Source organism: Drosophila willistoni, assembly GCF_018902025.1.
Source record: "Drosophila willistoni isolate 14030-0811.24 chromosome 2L unlocalized genomic scaffold, UCI_dwil_1.1 Seg168, whole genome shotgun sequence".
Taxonomy (NCBI): Eukaryota; Metazoa; Arthropoda; class Insecta; order Diptera; family Drosophilidae; genus Drosophila; species Drosophila willistoni.
The window spans coordinates 258,265-273,809 of NW_025814047.1; the positions used below are offsets into that span (position 1 = coordinate 258,265).

The following is a 15,545-nucleotide window of genomic DNA, read 5'->3' on the forward strand; positions in this document are numbered from 1 at the left end:
GCCCAATCTGCGAAATCTGGTCACACTATACACTGTTAATATGGGTATCGATCTATATATTATCGATATTTTAATATGGGTATTGCTTGGTCTTTTATTTTCTGTCATCACTAATAAATTGTTGGCTGCCAGAAGCTGGCCAGGATTGGTTTCAATAATTCTCTTACAATTGGTCATGACAGTCACAGGAAATGGATTCCACGCCTTCATCATCGACGGAGCATCACAAACGCCTTGAGTACTGCACGACAAGGCTTCCATATCGCCAAGGGCGTGAGTTAAAAGCAGTAAAGGCAAGTATATACATATGTACTTCCCTGACAGCCAACACAACGATCATAACCATTTCTTTTCTTTTTTGTAGGTCTACACCGTGGCCAGCGAGTCAAAGCATTTGCTGGTCTTCGGTGTGCCTAAAATCCAGCTACAAGGGAATCTCAAAAACAAATTGCAACAGTTTGGAAAGCTACTGTCCTGCATATGCATCACGCAGGATATGACTAACAAGAGTAAGCATAGAGAAACTACAAATCAAGACAACTATTGATATGTTGGTCAGTAAACAGTGGAACTGGAGGCCTTTACCGATGTGTTTGCCGTTAAATTTGATCGTGTTGAGGTGGCACGTCGAGCCAAGCGACAAATGGATGCCAAACAGTTTTATGGTGGCATTCTGCATATAAGTTATGCCCCGGAAAGGGAAACACTCCAAGAACTGAGGGAAAAGTTAACACAACGTCGCTCAGAGGTTTCGTATCGCCTAAGTCGTAATCTGACCGAAACTAAGCAAAAAGAAGAGGAGGAACAGGCGTCGACGGCAAAAAAATGCAAATAGTCCACTCATATTTCTTTTTTTATTGAACCTAACGAACTAGAGATAGAGTAATAGATGTCACAATGCTTTTATCGTTATACTTCTATTAAAACTTGCTAACTTTTCCTCCACTTGGCCAGGTTGATTTCCTATTTGTGCTTGGTCCGGCGAAGCTCATGATAGTAATTAAGCAAACCAATGCGCTTTGCCCACATTTGGGCACCATATTGTGCCCAAAAACTGAAATCAAGAAAAGGACAAAATCATACACCAAACAAAGGAACAACAAATAATTCACTTACATGCCAAACATGGCGCCACCTAAATGCGCTGCATGATCAAAGAATTTCCAGCCCAAGACGCAGCCGGCAAAATCAATGCCCATTATGACCTTAATTGCTGCTCCCGCTGAAAAGGTTAAGGTTGGCAGAAATAATATACTCAATTGAGTGTCTGGATATTGGGCACAGACATAAGCCAGAACAGCCATAATTGCACCAGACTAAAAGCGAAAAGAAATTGATTTAGAGAAGATCTAATGAAGTTAATAGTGGAATTATGACTTACAGCTCCTAGGGACATGCCCGTTTGCCTTGTCCCAGCCTTATAAAGCACGCTCACCAAACTGGAGAAAACGCCGGCACTCAGATATACAGCCATAAACTGTTCCTTGCCCATTGACAAAACTGAGGCATTCGCAAAACTATGCAAAACATACATATTGGCAAATATATGCATGGCCGAGTAATGGCTGAATGTGGAGAGGAACATGGGCCAGCAGACCACACGGGCTGCCGGATTTGAGGTAAAATAAGTCATCATGGTGTTTCGCATTGATGGCACTCGCCACAGGGCAAATGCCAAGACATTGAAGACCAGAAGCGGCGCAAATACTTTATCCCCTGGCGTTAATGAGTCCCACTGCCTTCGAATGTCTTGCTTTAGCTGGCTCCAGCTATCCCGTTCACCCAAAGATCTACTCTGCCACCAGCCAAAACGAGCTTGTTTGGCTTTTGCTAGGATCATGCTTCTCGTATTTTCGTACTCCATAATGGTTGCACCGGCAAAGCAGCCCAAACTGAACTGGGGAAAAACAGAGTCATAATAATAAAATATCATTTGCATTCCCTCTACTTCTTCACACTTACGGCTCCAGTAAAGGCCACCGCTTTGATGATATTTCTACTCGGTACTGTCGGATTCTCGGCTGGCGTTTGTTGTTCTGCGGGTAAGGGCTTTACATTGCTGTTTCTGTGTCTGTTCCCGTGAAAGTGACGTCCACCTCCACCCGACGGCGGTCTCCATGGTATCGTTGTGCCTGTGCCTAATATGTGTCTTCGTCCAGCTGGCAGTGTGGGATCGCCTCGGACTTGGGGAACTTGAAACCTGTAACTGATCATACAACCGCTCAATAGACTTTGTCTAAACTCTTACCGGTTGCTTCAAATGGTCTAGCCTACTTACGGGACGTGGGACAGCCAGCTCCTACATAGCGCACGGTTCATAAGCATAATAGTATGGAAATTGACCAATTTTGCATAAAAAATAATATATTATGAGTTTGTTATGTTTTTGACATTTTGATAGAGCGAAACCAGATTGTCTTTAGTGCAAACTCTGGCAACGCAATTTTCGATGAGTCAGAGGAAACAATCGATTGATTTAACGGCTTTCTTTTTAAATCGATTTTTAAAAGCCTGTTACAAACATTTTTGATTTTATCTTTGCCAAATTTTGTTTTACTTTTCTGTTGTGATTATACATTTAAATAAGTTTAACGAAGTTAGCTTCCTAGATGACTATATCCTAAAGATAATCTGTAGTTATAGTCTACATTCGTTTTAAATTAGAAAACTAAAATTCGGGGAAAAAAATGCAACAGTTTACATTTTTGTACGTTTCATTTATTTAAAATTTAGAAACAAAAAAAATAAATACAAAGTGCATATGAAATGATGAGAAAGTATCTTTTATATGTCATAAAATCATCTAAGGAGCATTCACAAATGCACCAGCGAAGAGAATATTCTTCTTATTCCAGATGACATACAAGAAGGGGCGGTCTGCTTGGAATTGAATGGGGAATGTCATCATGCGCGTCATCATGATCATGCCAGTAGCGGCAGCTGCCTCAGTGCCCTCCTCATTGACTTCAATTGTGGCCTTATGCAATACTTTGGATACAAAAATACCTTCGGGGGATTCCAGCAGGTTATCGAATTCCGCGCCAGCATCGAACATTTTCTTGATGCCGAGCTGAAGAAAAGAATGAGAAAGCGAAAAGGAAATATGTCAAACAAATTACTGATGAGGTCATTTTCGATCGATAAGATAGGTTTGCACCCATAAAGGTGTGTCAAGTTAAAAAATGCAACTAATATTGTATAATTTAGACGTGAGACACGATCTTTAGCACGAACCGCAGGCTGTGGTGACTTGGTTGACTGCGTCTTATCTAGCACCTACGTATAAACTTAAAAATAAAAAACTGTCCGAGTGACGCTGATAAGCTACCATAAGTATTTCGTTCAGATAAGATGAAGTTCCAATAAATATTAATTGATCAGGTAAATTCTATTTCTGGTTGCACTCACCTGTTTCAATTTGTCGGCCAACTCTAGGGAGTAGTCTACCTTGAATTTAGGGAATTTAACATGCACTTCCTCCACGGCAAGTTTATCGGCCAAATCCACAAGATTCACCGTCTTTAGTTTCTCGGCCAAAGTTTTGAGGCCCTCACGTTCCTGGGGCAACAAAACGAACATGGACAAATCGGAATCCTTGTATGGCATATCCAAGGCAGTGCAACCCAAATCGCTGAAGAAACCGTATCCAAACTTGGCCTTTTGATTCATGTATTGCACACGAACCGATTGCTCTTCAGCTACCCAGAAATCATCTTCCGCGGTGGCAGCTTCCTGGAATCTGTGCACCCAGCTTCCTTTAAAGTGCAGAGCATTGAGCAGCACCAAACGGGTTAAGTCCGAGAAGCTATCCGCAGACACAAGCTCCGTAATCTTGCCCTGGGTCTTGGCATTTACCCAGCTATTAATGGCTCCGGCGGCGGCATCATTTAATGCAAAATTAATAGATTCCGCTTCAGAATGATATTGCTCCTTAATGGCCTGGGAATAGCTGTCCTTCAACTTATGACCCTCCTGTATATAAATCTTGTTGGCCACCTTCAAGAGACTGCTGTTCTTGTATTTCTCCAAAACAAACTGGAACGTCTGGGCCACTTCAGGTGGGAAGTTTGATACGAAGTGCAAGCCATTGGCTATCTCATCTGCTGTTTCGCCCTTAGCACCGACAAAAGCCAAAGCCAAACATGTCTGAATGGAGAAGGGTGAAAAGACCACATTCTCTTTGACTCCTCCAGAGCCTAACAGGTGGAACAACTCATTGGTAAAGCGGGCACCGCCACGGGCAAATTCCAAATTGAAATCAAACATCTTTAAATATCGTTGGGTGGGTGTACTTTTTGCTGCGTAATCAATATATTTGTTTAAACTAATTTCCGTACGTATGGGCGTATGTATGTATGGGACGACCTCCACTTACCGCTGTCTACACTGGAATGCCTTAAATTCCGTTTTGGGGCCACAACAAAAGCGAAAGCGGCGGCGTCAGAGCCAACTGCGCTGCCAGCAGCAATTTGGGTGATTCATCTTATCAGTTCGAGTGGCGTTGGAGGAGATGGGACACCTTTTGCCGGCAATAGTTATTTATTTATCATGTTTGTTATTTGTTTAACGGAAGTTCTGGGCACTGCTGATATCATAGTCTAGATTTAGCATATGTAGCTACTCGGACTCTGTTAGTTGCATCCTTAATCACGGTTATTTCCCCAGATGATTATATTTATTATTAATTCTAAAACTATTCAAACGCATAGTGTGTCAAGGTAGCGGCACAATGGAAACTGTTTCATTTTCGTTATAAAAATTTGAATTTTTTTAATCTTTAAAACAATTTATATTGGCCACTTGAAAATATCTATCTTTTGGTTTTCATTTACACTAAATGGTATTATTAGGAAATAATATTTGAATAAAATTAAAAGATTTTTAAAAGTTAGACAATATGAATGGCGCCACAGAGCTATACGGTGTACGTAGATACCGCTATCTACACGCTAGGGTGACCAAATTGAAATATTTTACACTAACCACCCCGCTTCCCGCTTGTCCAGATGCCATTATTTTCCGAGTTTCATCCGCAGCCACAGTCAAATTTAGTTTTTATCAATTTAATTTAAGTGTTAAAGTAGTTCTAAATAAATAAATAAAGTGTATTATTATTGTTGTTGTTTATGCCAAGTCGATGCCGTTAGTAGAGAGGCCATTGAAGGGTAGAACAAACTAATACTAAGCTAACAGCGAAAAGAAAGTTCTACCGTTTCGACGTTTTCTCTGGTTGCAAATCGATTTGGGGGATTTGGATTGAAAGAGAAGAACCTTTAAGGTAAGCGGGATTCTAGTGACCATCAAGGAACGTGTGGAATGTGTTTTAAATGTGTGTGTGTGTGTGTGTGTGCGTGATCCAGTCAGTTCAACGATCCTGAGATCCTGTCAAGAAATGGCTAAAGCGAATCAGGTTTCGTAATGTGGATGATAAATTCCAAGAAATGCAGCTGCATTTTATCCAATTTCAGCAACAACAACAAAGTCTCGAGAATAAAAAAAAAAAAAAACAACCACAAAAACTAGAAAAGTGCAACATGGCATTGCAATAGCAAAAAGGAGGGGTAGGGCAGGGCCAGAGGCGGGAAGAAGAAACCCTTCCAATACTCCCTACCCCTAGCCTGTCACAATTTGATATAGGCGCGTCCATCGCCTATGGCTTGAGACTTTGTTGCTGTTACTGTCGACGTTGCTGTTGTTGTTGTTGTTGCCGTTGCATATGCATGTAAATGCATCGGTGGCAGCAAGAGCAGCAGCAGCAACATCAGCAGCGGCGACATCGACATCGACGTCCACACAATTGCAAAACAAAAAGACACCTTTATCCCCTTTTGTTATGGCCAATAAAAACATTTCTTTTGTCTTCTATTTTATTTTTTTTTCTTCTCCCGTGATGCTGCAGCTGCATTCGTTGCCCCAACAACAACAACAACAATAACAACACATTCATCCATCAACATGCAACATCATGTCCATGCCAACGCCGTGAGACGAGCTACACATCACCATGGTCATCATCAGAATCTTGGACATGCCCATCACATGGCCATGCATCCAAGTTTGGAGCAGCAGCCACCGCCGCCCCAGCCACAACAACCACAGGCGGCACATGCACGGTAAAAACGCTAAAAACTTATCTAGGATTTGATTTAGTCTGCTAGTCTAGAGCTAAAACGACGATGGACGATTTTACTTTTCTCATGTTGTGTCGGGTCTCCCTCTCCTTGGTTTATGCGTTTTTCTTCTTTGCCTTCTTTGCGTTGCGGCAATTATGTTAATTCCTGTCAGTGGCAATCGGTGTGAGACTCATCATCCCATTTTCTCAACTCATAAATTATAATTTCCAGTGGGTCTTTGTTCTTTCTGCTCTCAGCATGACTTCCGCTTGATAACGGGTTTTTTTCTTTCGATTCTGCTGCCGCTGCCAAGAGCTGGGCGCAATTATCCTTGACGTTCGTAAGGATACCGATCGCTGCTCTGCCCTTCTTTTTTATTTCAACTCTCTCTTCCTCTCCCTCTGCCTCTCTCTCTCTCTCTTATTCTCTGGGTCGATCATATGTTCACCATTCGTATCATGGCTGGCTGGCAGTTGCGTTTTGCCTGGCCATCGAAACGCTCGGCCGTGCGCGCGCGATTTCATTCCATGTCCTTTGATTCATTCATCTCGTTAGCGAATATTTGCGCAAATTCTTTTCTCCTTTCCATGAGAAAAATGAAAGGCAAGTGACAGGTGATGGTTAATCAGCAAATATTTAAAGTGATAAATCGTTAAACATATGAAAGACAGTTCAAATTGGAACAGTTAAATAAACATAAATCAATCGAAAATTGATATGTTTAGTGTGTGATTGATCCTAACAAGGTTTATTAATTGTTAATTGACTAAGTGAAAGAAAAAGCTTCTAAATTAATAAAAAAGACATATTTATATAACTTTAAAGGCAATTATTTAATTGATCAAAGAATGACTTTGAAGAAATAAACGTATTCACCTTATACATTTTCAATTAGTATTTTTTTTCAATTGAATTGGTTTTTACTTAAGTTTTAATTATATTCCATAAATCAATTAACTTTGTGCTTAATCCTCAAAAATCAAAAAAGGATGAAATTTTGTCTTCTTCTGTGAGAAATACTTATAAGCTATGAAGAATACCTAAAAGACTATATATAAGCCTACTAAATGGACACCTCTACGGAAAGGACATTTATTTTTTGAAATTACCATTTAGATTATGTTTCCCGTGTGCGGATGATAAAATGTACGGCGATCTTTATGTAGGAAAACTCAACTTGAAATTGAAATTAACTTGAACTAGAAACTCAAAGAAATTGTTTTTTAAAAGAAGTAAAGGACTTCTATTGACATTTTTGCATAACACAAATTATTGTTCGAAAATTCTTGTATGTATATTTTGAGTCGGAATGTAACCGATGTCTATCATTTATAATTGGCCATATCTAAAGTGATCATTTTGAGCTGATTGTGCTCAGTTGCGAAATGCATATGTTTATTGGTCAATAATTTCTGTCCCTTAAGTTCAGTTCAGCAGCAAAAGCAAACCCTTTTTCATTATTTTGGTATGAATGTACATATGTACCCCCATACCCTCGATCTTCTCGATGGTGGAAGAAGGTGCGCATCTCAATTGAAACTGACAGTTGGCGAAAAATGACACGATGCGTAAGAGAATGCGGCTTTTGTGCTTTGTTAGGGATTTTCAGCCATTGTTCAGGCTCAACCGCTGTTGTCCAGCAACAACAATAACAATGGACGATCAGGCAGAAGATGGAGTGGGGTAAGAGTACGGCAATAGACAGACAGAAGGACGACAGACAGACAGACAGACAGAAGGAGACGGTCAGATAAGATGGGTAGCAGCAGAAGTTTTCTACTGTCTTCAAATAATCTTCTTTTGACCACAAAAGCCCACTTCTTCTCTAGTTAACATTTAATGAATTTAATGTTTCTTTTTTTTTTTTCTTGGTTTTTAGTTTGAATCATCATCATCAGCAGCAGCAGCAGCAGCAGCATCAACAGCCTGGAACAGGAGGAACTGCTGTATATCATCATAATAACGCCGGCAACATTAATGGGAGCAGCAATAATAATAATAATAATAATAACAACAACAATTCTAATAATAATCAAATGCAAAAGATTCGCCAACAGCATCAGCATCTTAATAACAACAACAACAACAACAACAACAACATCGGCAACAACAATAACAGCAACAGCAGTAACGGCCATTCGGGGAAATGTCATAATCATCCGCCTCCACCATTGCCGCAGGCGTACAATCAACTTACATACAATCAATTGCCACCACCGCCACCGCCAGGAACACATCCTCAGCATCCTCACATGGCCGCTGCTCATTTAAGTAGCTATGCCCCACATCCGCCACCACCAACTCATTACTATATGAGCCAGGCGAAACCTTCCAAGTACAACAATAATAACAACAGTAACAATAATGCCCACTACAGTGCCAATACCAACAACAACAACAGCAGCAGCAACAGCAACTCTACAAATTATGCCCCTAAAACCATACTACAGAACACATATCGGCAATCGAAGGTCAATGGCCAACAATTGTCAGCACATTCAGTTCAGGAGGCAAACAGCAACAATATTATCATTGCCACAGAAGCGGTGGTAGTTGCCGCCGCTGGGGCTGCTGGGGAGGAAACAATTGAACAGTGTCCAGTTGGGCCGCCGCCGCCGCCGCAGCTGTCAGAACTGCCAGTTGAGATTCCAATTGATGGTGATAAATGCAGCAGTAGCAGCAGCCTTAGCACTGATATACAACCTCAAATTGATTCCACACTGCCTAACGAGGATCATGGCGTCTCTGCTTCGGGCCGCAATGGCAAGGATAAGACGCCCATGTGCTTGGTCAATGAACTGGCCAGATATAATAAGATCACACATCAATATCGTTTGACCGGAGAACGGGGTCCAGCCCATTGTAAAACATTTACCGTCACCCTTAAGCTGGGCGATGAGGAGTATTCGGCCGATGGTTTTAAGATCAAAAAAGCTCAACATTTGGCCGCCTCCAAGGCCATCGAGGAGACCAAATATAAACATCCGCCGCCAAAGATACGACGCAGCGAAAGTGAGGGCAGCTCATCGAGAACTCACATCACGCCAACGGTTGAGCTTAATGCTCTGGCCATGAAATTGGGTCAACGTACTTACTACTTGCTGGATCCCACGCAAATACCACCTGCAGATGCGGCTATGCAAATGCCATTGCCTCCGGAATACGGTGGCGTTTCATTATTGCCCACTCCAGCTGCAGCAGCAGCAGCGGCGGCGGCGGCCGCGGCGGGATTAACCCAACAGCAGCAGCAACAACAGCCCCAACAACAGCCAATATCGATAGCTCCTCCGCCTCCTGCCTTCATTAGACGACAATTTGTTCAGTTGGGTGGGCCGCCAATGCATCCGCATGGCATCTATGGGGGCCATCAACGGACAGGCCAATACCCAGCGAAATACCACGCATCACGATATGCCCTACCACCGCCTCCGCCCCATTTGATGCACGGTGCATACGGGGCCCATCATACGCCCATGCCAGTCACGCCCAGTAAGATCACATTGTTTGTGGGTAAACAGAAATTTGTGGGCACTGGACGGACATTGCAGCAGGCGAAGCATGATGCGGCAGCCAGAGCTTTGCAAGTGCTGAAGACTCAGGCGTCGGCAACAGCAACAAGTGCATCCGATGAAGCTCTGGAGGATTCCATGGATGAGGGCGACAAGAAATCACCCATTTCGCAGGTACATGAAATTGGCATCAAACGCAGCATGACAGTTCACTTTAAAGTCCTTCGTGAGGAGGGTCCTGCCCATATGAAGAACTTCATCACAGCCTGTATAGTGGGTTCGATTGTAACCGAGGGTGAGGGCAATGGCAAAAAGATCTCGAAAAAGCGTTCGGCCGAGAAGATGCTTATTGAGCTACATAAATTGCCACCCTTGACGCCCACCAAACAGACGCCCATGAAACGCATAAAGGTGAAAACGCCTGGTAAGAATTCGTCTTCCTCTGGAACAGCTACGACAGACCCAACAGCCACCCCATTGCCTGGTAAATTGGAACGTCGCAAACGCCTCAGTGCGCCCAACAAAGAGAAGCTATTGGAGCAACTGGATGATGCCGAGAATCCCATAACAAAACTCATACAACTCCAGCAGAATCGCAAAGACAAGGAACCCATTTTTGAGCTGATAGCCAAGAATGGCAATGATACATCAAGGCGAAGGGAATTTGTGATGGAAGTCTCTGCCAATGGCAGCACGGCTCGAGGAACTGGCAATAGCAAAAAATTGGCCAAACGAAATGCAGCTCAGGGTAAGAATAGCAAGAGCAATTTAATATTAAACATAAACCCAAAACGCGAATACTTCCATTTTAGCCCTTTTGGAATTGCTAGAAGCAGCAGAGCCGGCGGTTAATGTCAAATCCCAAAATACGAAAGAGACATCAATAACGGCAACAGGAGCAACAAAGGATCTGGTAACAGTTGCTGCAGGAGTGGACGTTCCTATGGTATCAACACCTGCAGGTCCAGTGCCTGGTATTCTCATCCTAAGGCAAAATAAGAAGCGTAAGTTTACAAAATAACAAAATGTTATAGTTAAAATTAATTTCATTCTATTTTTAATCTTGAGCAGCATCGAAAAAGAAAGCCAGCATGGAGGCCAAAGAAGATGGAAAGGAAAAAGGAAAAGAATCTACGACTAAAACGGCACCAGCAGCAGCAACAACAACAGTAACAGCAGCAGCAACAGTAACAACACCAACAGCAGTAGTAACAGCAGCAACAGAAGCAGCAGGAACAACAAATGTGGCAGCTAATGCAACCGAAACGTCAAGCAGCGAAAGTCTTTTGAATACATCAACGGGTAGCAATACGAGTGGTGTCAGCAGCAACAGCAGTAATACTGGTACAACAACCAAGAGCACAAGCACAAGCAATACAACGAGCAACAGCAACAGCAACAGCAGCACCAGCAGCAGCAACATTGCTGGTGTACACATGAAAGAGCAACTTTTGTATCTAAGTAAATTACTTGATTTTGAGGTGAGTTTTTGTTATGGCTATAAAGTCTAAAGTGAATAAAACATCTCTTACATCTCTCTTCACGCTCCAATAGGTCAACTTCTCCGACTATCCCAAGGGCAATCACAATGAGTTTCTCACAATAGTCACCCTATCGACAAATCCACCACAAATCTGTCATGGGGTGGGCAAAAGTTCCGAGGAATCACAGAATGATGCGGCGCGCAGTGCATTGAAGATACTCAGTGAGTTGGGGCTCAATAATGCAAAGAAATAAATCGAAAATCGGTTGATAAATATATATGTATACACACACACATCCACGAAAACACACTCATATATACATCAAACATGCTTATGAGAGGATACAAAACGAGAAACTGCAATTTTAGTCTTGCACATATGCAAAGAAAGAAAAACAGAAAAGAAAACCCGTCCACAAATCCAAAAAAAAAAAAACAAAAAAAACAAGGAAATCCAAAAAGAACGCTGTGTGCAAATCGAAAGTGAAGTAAATATAAAATGTAAAAAGAAAAAAAAAAACAAAAGCGAATGAAAAAACAATACTTTTTGAAATAGCAAATTATTAGTTAATATTCTATTTATTTATTTATGTGCAAAACTCTGCTGTTATTATTTTATTTATTTTGTTGTTGAGAATTGAACGAAGCGAATCGAATTGAATATATGAACAGAAACAATAACTAAAAACCTAAAAATCATGTGTATAGCCTTTAAAAGAAACAAAAAACGAAACATAAACAAAAATGAAGAATTGTTAACATTAGATTTGAATGGAAACGGCAACCAATTCCATTAATTAATCACTTGAATTGAATTGATGAACACGGCATATCGGCATATATATAGTTCAGCCAAACTCATAGTATTTGAAAAATAAATACAAAATCTAACTTGGATCACGATTTTCGATTTATTTTTCAAAAATAATAGAGAGATACAAAAGAGAAAAGGGCATCAAATTATGAGAATAACTAGAACAAACTAAAAAACCGTTGGCTCGCTGTGGTCACAAACAATATGTATATATATATATATATATAATTACTCACACATATATATATATACATATATTTGTATGTTTTTGCTTGATGAAACTCGTCGAATAATGAATATAATAAAAAAAAAAAAACAAAAATTAAATAAATAAACAAAATCTATGTATACTAACTAAAACTTAAGTTTAATGTAATAATAATAATAAAAATGCAGTTTTGATTGTACAGCAAGTTAAATAAATTGCAGCTAATTCATTTACTGCAATTTATTGGTCCAAGTTGAACGATTTATGGCAGCCTCGAATGCCAGCTGCTATAAATTGTCCTTTCTATTAATAGAGAACGCTGGGCTTCAACTGCTTGCTTTTCCTATAAAATACAATTTACATAATCGTCATATATAATTATCTATTTACATAAATGTTTAAACAAAATTCAACAACAACAGCAACAAGAAGATGAAAATTCATTTTGTGTATGTTTTCTGTTTCGTTTAAATATATACCACACATTTATATATATTTTGTTGTGCTTGATGTAGGATAAAATTAAAAGTCTTTATTGAACTGAATGTATTTATTGTAATTGTATTGTTCCAAAATTTTGATTATTGATACTTAATTACGTTTGTTCTTCATGTAAACCAGTTTTTTTTTTATTATAGAGTTCTCTTTTTTAACCTTCTAAGTTGCATTATGTAAAATGTATTTTGTCTTAAGCAACAATGTGCATAAAGAATTGTCAAATGGATTGCTCTTGAGAGATCCTAAACTAACATAAACCTAAGCCTAAGTGAATTGTAACCAATTTGAAAGTTAAACAAAATATCACACCCAGTATTAAAAAATAAAAAGTAATAACAAAAAAAAAACTATTTTAAGAGCATTATGCACATTGTTTGCCCCCCTCCACACACACACACACACATCACACACACGCACACATCATTGAGTAGTAAAAGATCATTCATTTTGTTAGAAGATTTTGCAATATATATGGCCTGAACGCCTGAAATTAATTGCAAAATCTTCTCAAAATTTATAAGCATAATATATACATATATTTATAAATGAAAAAAAAGCATAATATTATTATAGTTAAGAATGATTTAAATGAGGAAACAACTAAGAACTTCAACTAAATCGAAATCTCTTCATTATATATTATTATTAACACCAAAAAAAGGCATAAGAAGTTTTTCATTTGTGCTAAAGACTAGCGCTACACTCACACACACACCCACAAAATAAAGAAAAAACTCATTTATTAGCCTTAAGTCATCGTAACCCCTCCTCGAAACCCAAACCCACCACTCTCCTCTCCTTCAATCCATATCTTCCCACATTAAGAAAAACAAAACAAACAAAAAATGAAGTTCAAAAAAGTGTTAGTCTTCAGGTCTTGTCTATCTTTAGCAAGCAATAATAAAACAAATAAACAAACAAACAAACAACAACAACTATGTAAAATGTCATATTTGAATAAACATTGAAATAAAGTTGAAATCTACAATTTCGTTTCTATTATTATTTATGTAATTGTAGCAAAAAGAAATACCATAAAAGAAAGAAGACTCTTGGCTCATAGACAACTAATCTATTATACAGAAAATTCCCAAAAACATAAACAAAATTATGATTCAGTTATATAAAAATATCAAAGAAATTATATTTTTTAATACCCTTACAACATCCGGGTATAATAGGAGAAGGAATATAGTATTTGGTAAGCGATGTGTTTTTTTTTTAAACTTTTATTAAGACCCGACGAGGTTTTATGGATTCCGTTTACTTATTCTAAGTAAGCAAGTAAGTTCTATTGAATGGATTGCCACTTAATGTAAGGGTATAGAAGCTTCGGTACGTCTGAGATATTGTATGTAAGCCCGTCCCTTTTGGGTTTTTTTCCCCCCGCTCAAAATGCAAAACGCATGTAAAAACGCTTGTTAATTTGCAAAACGAAAAAGTATAAAATATTTCGCAATCTGAAATCAAAACTGTAAACGGTTTTAAAGACCTAATAAGCTTATAATGGTGCCGACAGCTACAGGGTGACTAATGCGATATGATTTTGGTCGTTTTTTTTCTTGTTTTTGTTTTTTTTTTTCGTTGGTTTATTCAAAATTTATGCAAAATATTATGCTGTTGATGCTGCGGGCTTGTCTCACTGGTAAACGTTTATAAACTACATACTTAAGCGATGGTTTTTTATACCCGTTACTCATAGAGTTTAACAGAAATTAATATCTATATATTTAGGTAGGTACAAAGTATTCATTTAGAGGAAGGTTCCTTGATAGAAAATTAAAACGAATACGTTAACCACAATCGTTTCCATTATCCCTGACGAAACTATCTGTCAGTATTGCTTCATCGGGGGGGGGGAATAGCCATCTACGTCGGGGTTCGAACTCGACAAAAGGTTCCTCGATGAAGACCTTCCTCCTTTGTATGTGGGGTGGGGTATTTTGGAAAGAATAAAGACAGTCAATTGGATACTCTACACAATATTCACATATATTAGGCATTTATATTCCAAGTTCTTGGGACAAAATCATGCTTCAGTGTCGCTTAGATTTAGAACCAATCAAATAATCTTTAATCTGTTACATAAAATAACCTCAATGTGTTTTTATAATTTACTTAACTAAGTCTGTAATGAGATCTTCAGCAAAATAATGTACATAAATAGCAGTTGTTTTTCTTTTTTTTTTTGGCAATTTACATTACAATTTACCGATTATAAAACCTTCTTTCTTCACCTCTATATATCAGCCATGCACGTTATTCATGAAGGAAGTAGGTTTTATATTCGGTTCTTTCCTGAATTTGGTTTCTACTGATTAGTTGATAATGGCATCTTGTTGCTTACTAAGGATTGTGGTTTTTCCTTGCGATATCATCAACTATTTTGTTGTTAAATTTATAACTACTTTTCTTTACTGTATAATTTGTTATACAGTATTTTCGGAATATATATACAGTCCTCAAAGGAGAAAGAAGGTGGGGCAAATGATTATGGCAGCAATTCTTTAAAATGCGGAAAAATTATAGAAATTTTTAAATATTTTCTTTCGTTTTAATTGTTGTTTAAAATGAAACAAAGTTTGGCATTATATATGTACATATACATATGTATTTACTTATGAGTCTGAAAAATATTAAACTTGGTTATTGGCATTCATTTGAATTATCAATGTTTGAAATATGCTTAATTTTGTCAAAATCAAATAAGGATATTAGTCCCTCGGATGTTTTTTCTAGTAGAATTCTACAAGATAGATTTAGTTGCATTTGACAATATATAAATATATATGATTCCAAAGTCACAAAGATAGTTTCCAAAGCATAAGTAGAACTATTAAACCAATCTGCGGATCTTTTGTATTTCTTATTTTTTGATGTGTGACTAAGATCAATAATTAGTCTAATAATTTTAGATATA

General features: G+C 38.7%; 4 protein-coding genes across 5 annotated transcripts; 2 read left to right on the plus strand and 2 right to left on the minus strand.

Moving 5' to 3' along the window:
- Window positions 1–95: 95 nt before the first annotated feature.
- LOC6643234 (RNA-binding protein 48) lies at window positions 96–844 on the plus strand. Of its 2 annotated transcripts, none has more exons than XM_047009651.1 (3): window positions 96–293; window positions 365–509; window positions 560–674. In XM_047009651.1, the coding sequence occupies exons 1-3, from the start codon at window positions 192–194 to the stop codon at window positions 601–603; spliced, it is 291 nt and encodes a 96-aa protein (XP_046865607.1). In that variant the 5' UTR covers window positions 96–191; the 3' UTR covers window positions 604–674. The 2 variants fall into 2 exon arrangements, with proteins under 2 accessions (XP_046865607.1, XP_023032027.1); XM_023176259.2 differs by having other exon boundaries at window positions 98–293; window positions 567–844.
- Window positions 836–2,569, minus strand: LOC6643233 (presenilins-associated rhomboid-like protein, mitochondrial). Its single transcript, XM_002066187.4, has 5 exons — window positions 2,279–2,569; window positions 1,963–2,206; window positions 1,382–1,897; window positions 1,117–1,316; window positions 836–1,054 (listed from the first exon to the last, which is right to left on the minus strand). The coding sequence occupies exons 1-5, from the start codon at window positions 2,323–2,325 to the stop codon at window positions 964–966; spliced, it is 1,098 nt and encodes a 365-aa protein (XP_002066223.2). The 5' UTR covers window positions 2,326–2,569; the 3' UTR covers window positions 836–963.
- Window positions 2,570–2,696: 127 nt separating this feature from the next.
- LOC6643232 (serine protease inhibitor 42Dd) lies at window positions 2,697–4,635 on the minus strand. Its single transcript, XM_002066186.4, has 3 exons — window positions 4,376–4,635; window positions 3,409–4,298; window positions 2,697–3,070 (listed from the first exon to the last, which is right to left on the minus strand). The coding sequence occupies exons 2-3, from the start codon at window positions 4,264–4,266 to the stop codon at window positions 2,804–2,806; spliced, it is 1,125 nt and encodes a 374-aa protein (XP_002066222.1). The 5' UTR covers window positions 4,267–4,298; window positions 4,376–4,635; the 3' UTR covers window positions 2,697–2,803.
- A 452-nt stretch (window positions 4,636–5,087) lies between these two features.
- LOC6643231 (maternal effect protein staufen) lies at window positions 5,088–11,613 on the plus strand. The gene is given in 8 exon segments (XM_023176260.2): window positions 5,088–5,278; window positions 5,900–6,113; window positions 7,993–10,370; window positions 10,435–10,626; window positions 10,694–10,777; window positions 10,780–10,839; window positions 10,874–11,103; window positions 11,177–11,613. Coding segments are annotated over 7 exon segments (3,285 nt in total). The 5' UTR covers window positions 5,088–5,278; window positions 5,900–5,955; the 3' UTR covers window positions 11,360–11,613.
- Window positions 11,614–15,545: the final 3,932 nt, after the last annotated feature.

Bases quoted from the DNA above. Each gene is read 5' to 3' on its own strand.
- LOC6643234 (XM_023176259.2), top strand. From the start codon at position 192: ATGGATTCCACGCCTTCATCATCGACGGAGCATCACAAACGCCTTGAG. The intron at 294-364 runs GCAAGTATATAC...TCTTTTTTGTAG, and splicing joins GTGAGTTAAAAGCAGTAAAG to GTCTACACCGTGGCCAGCGA. The intron at 510-566 runs GTAAGCATAGAG...GTCAGTAAACAG, and splicing joins GCAGGATATGACTAACAAGA to TGGAACTGGAGGCCTTTACC.
- LOC6643232 (XM_002066186.4), bottom strand. From the start codon at position 4,266: ATGTTTGATTTCAATTTGGAATTTGCCCGTGGCGGTGCCCGCTTTACC. The intron at 3,071-3,408 runs GTGAGTGCAACC...TCTTTTCTTCAG, and splicing joins TGGCCGACAAATTGAAACAG to CTCGGCATCAAGAAAATGTT.
- LOC6643233 (XM_002066187.4), bottom strand. From the start codon at position 2,325: ATGCTTATGAACCGTGCGCTATGTAGGAGCTGGCTGTCCCACGTCCC. The intron at 2,207-2,278 runs GTAAGTAGGCTA...TTGTATGATCAG, and splicing joins AGCTGGCTGTCCCACGTCCC to TTACAGGTTTCAAGTTCCCC. The intron at 1,055-1,116 runs GTAAGTGAATTA...TCTTGATTTCAG, and splicing joins GGTGGCGCCATGTTTGGCAT to TTTTTGGGCACAATATGGTG.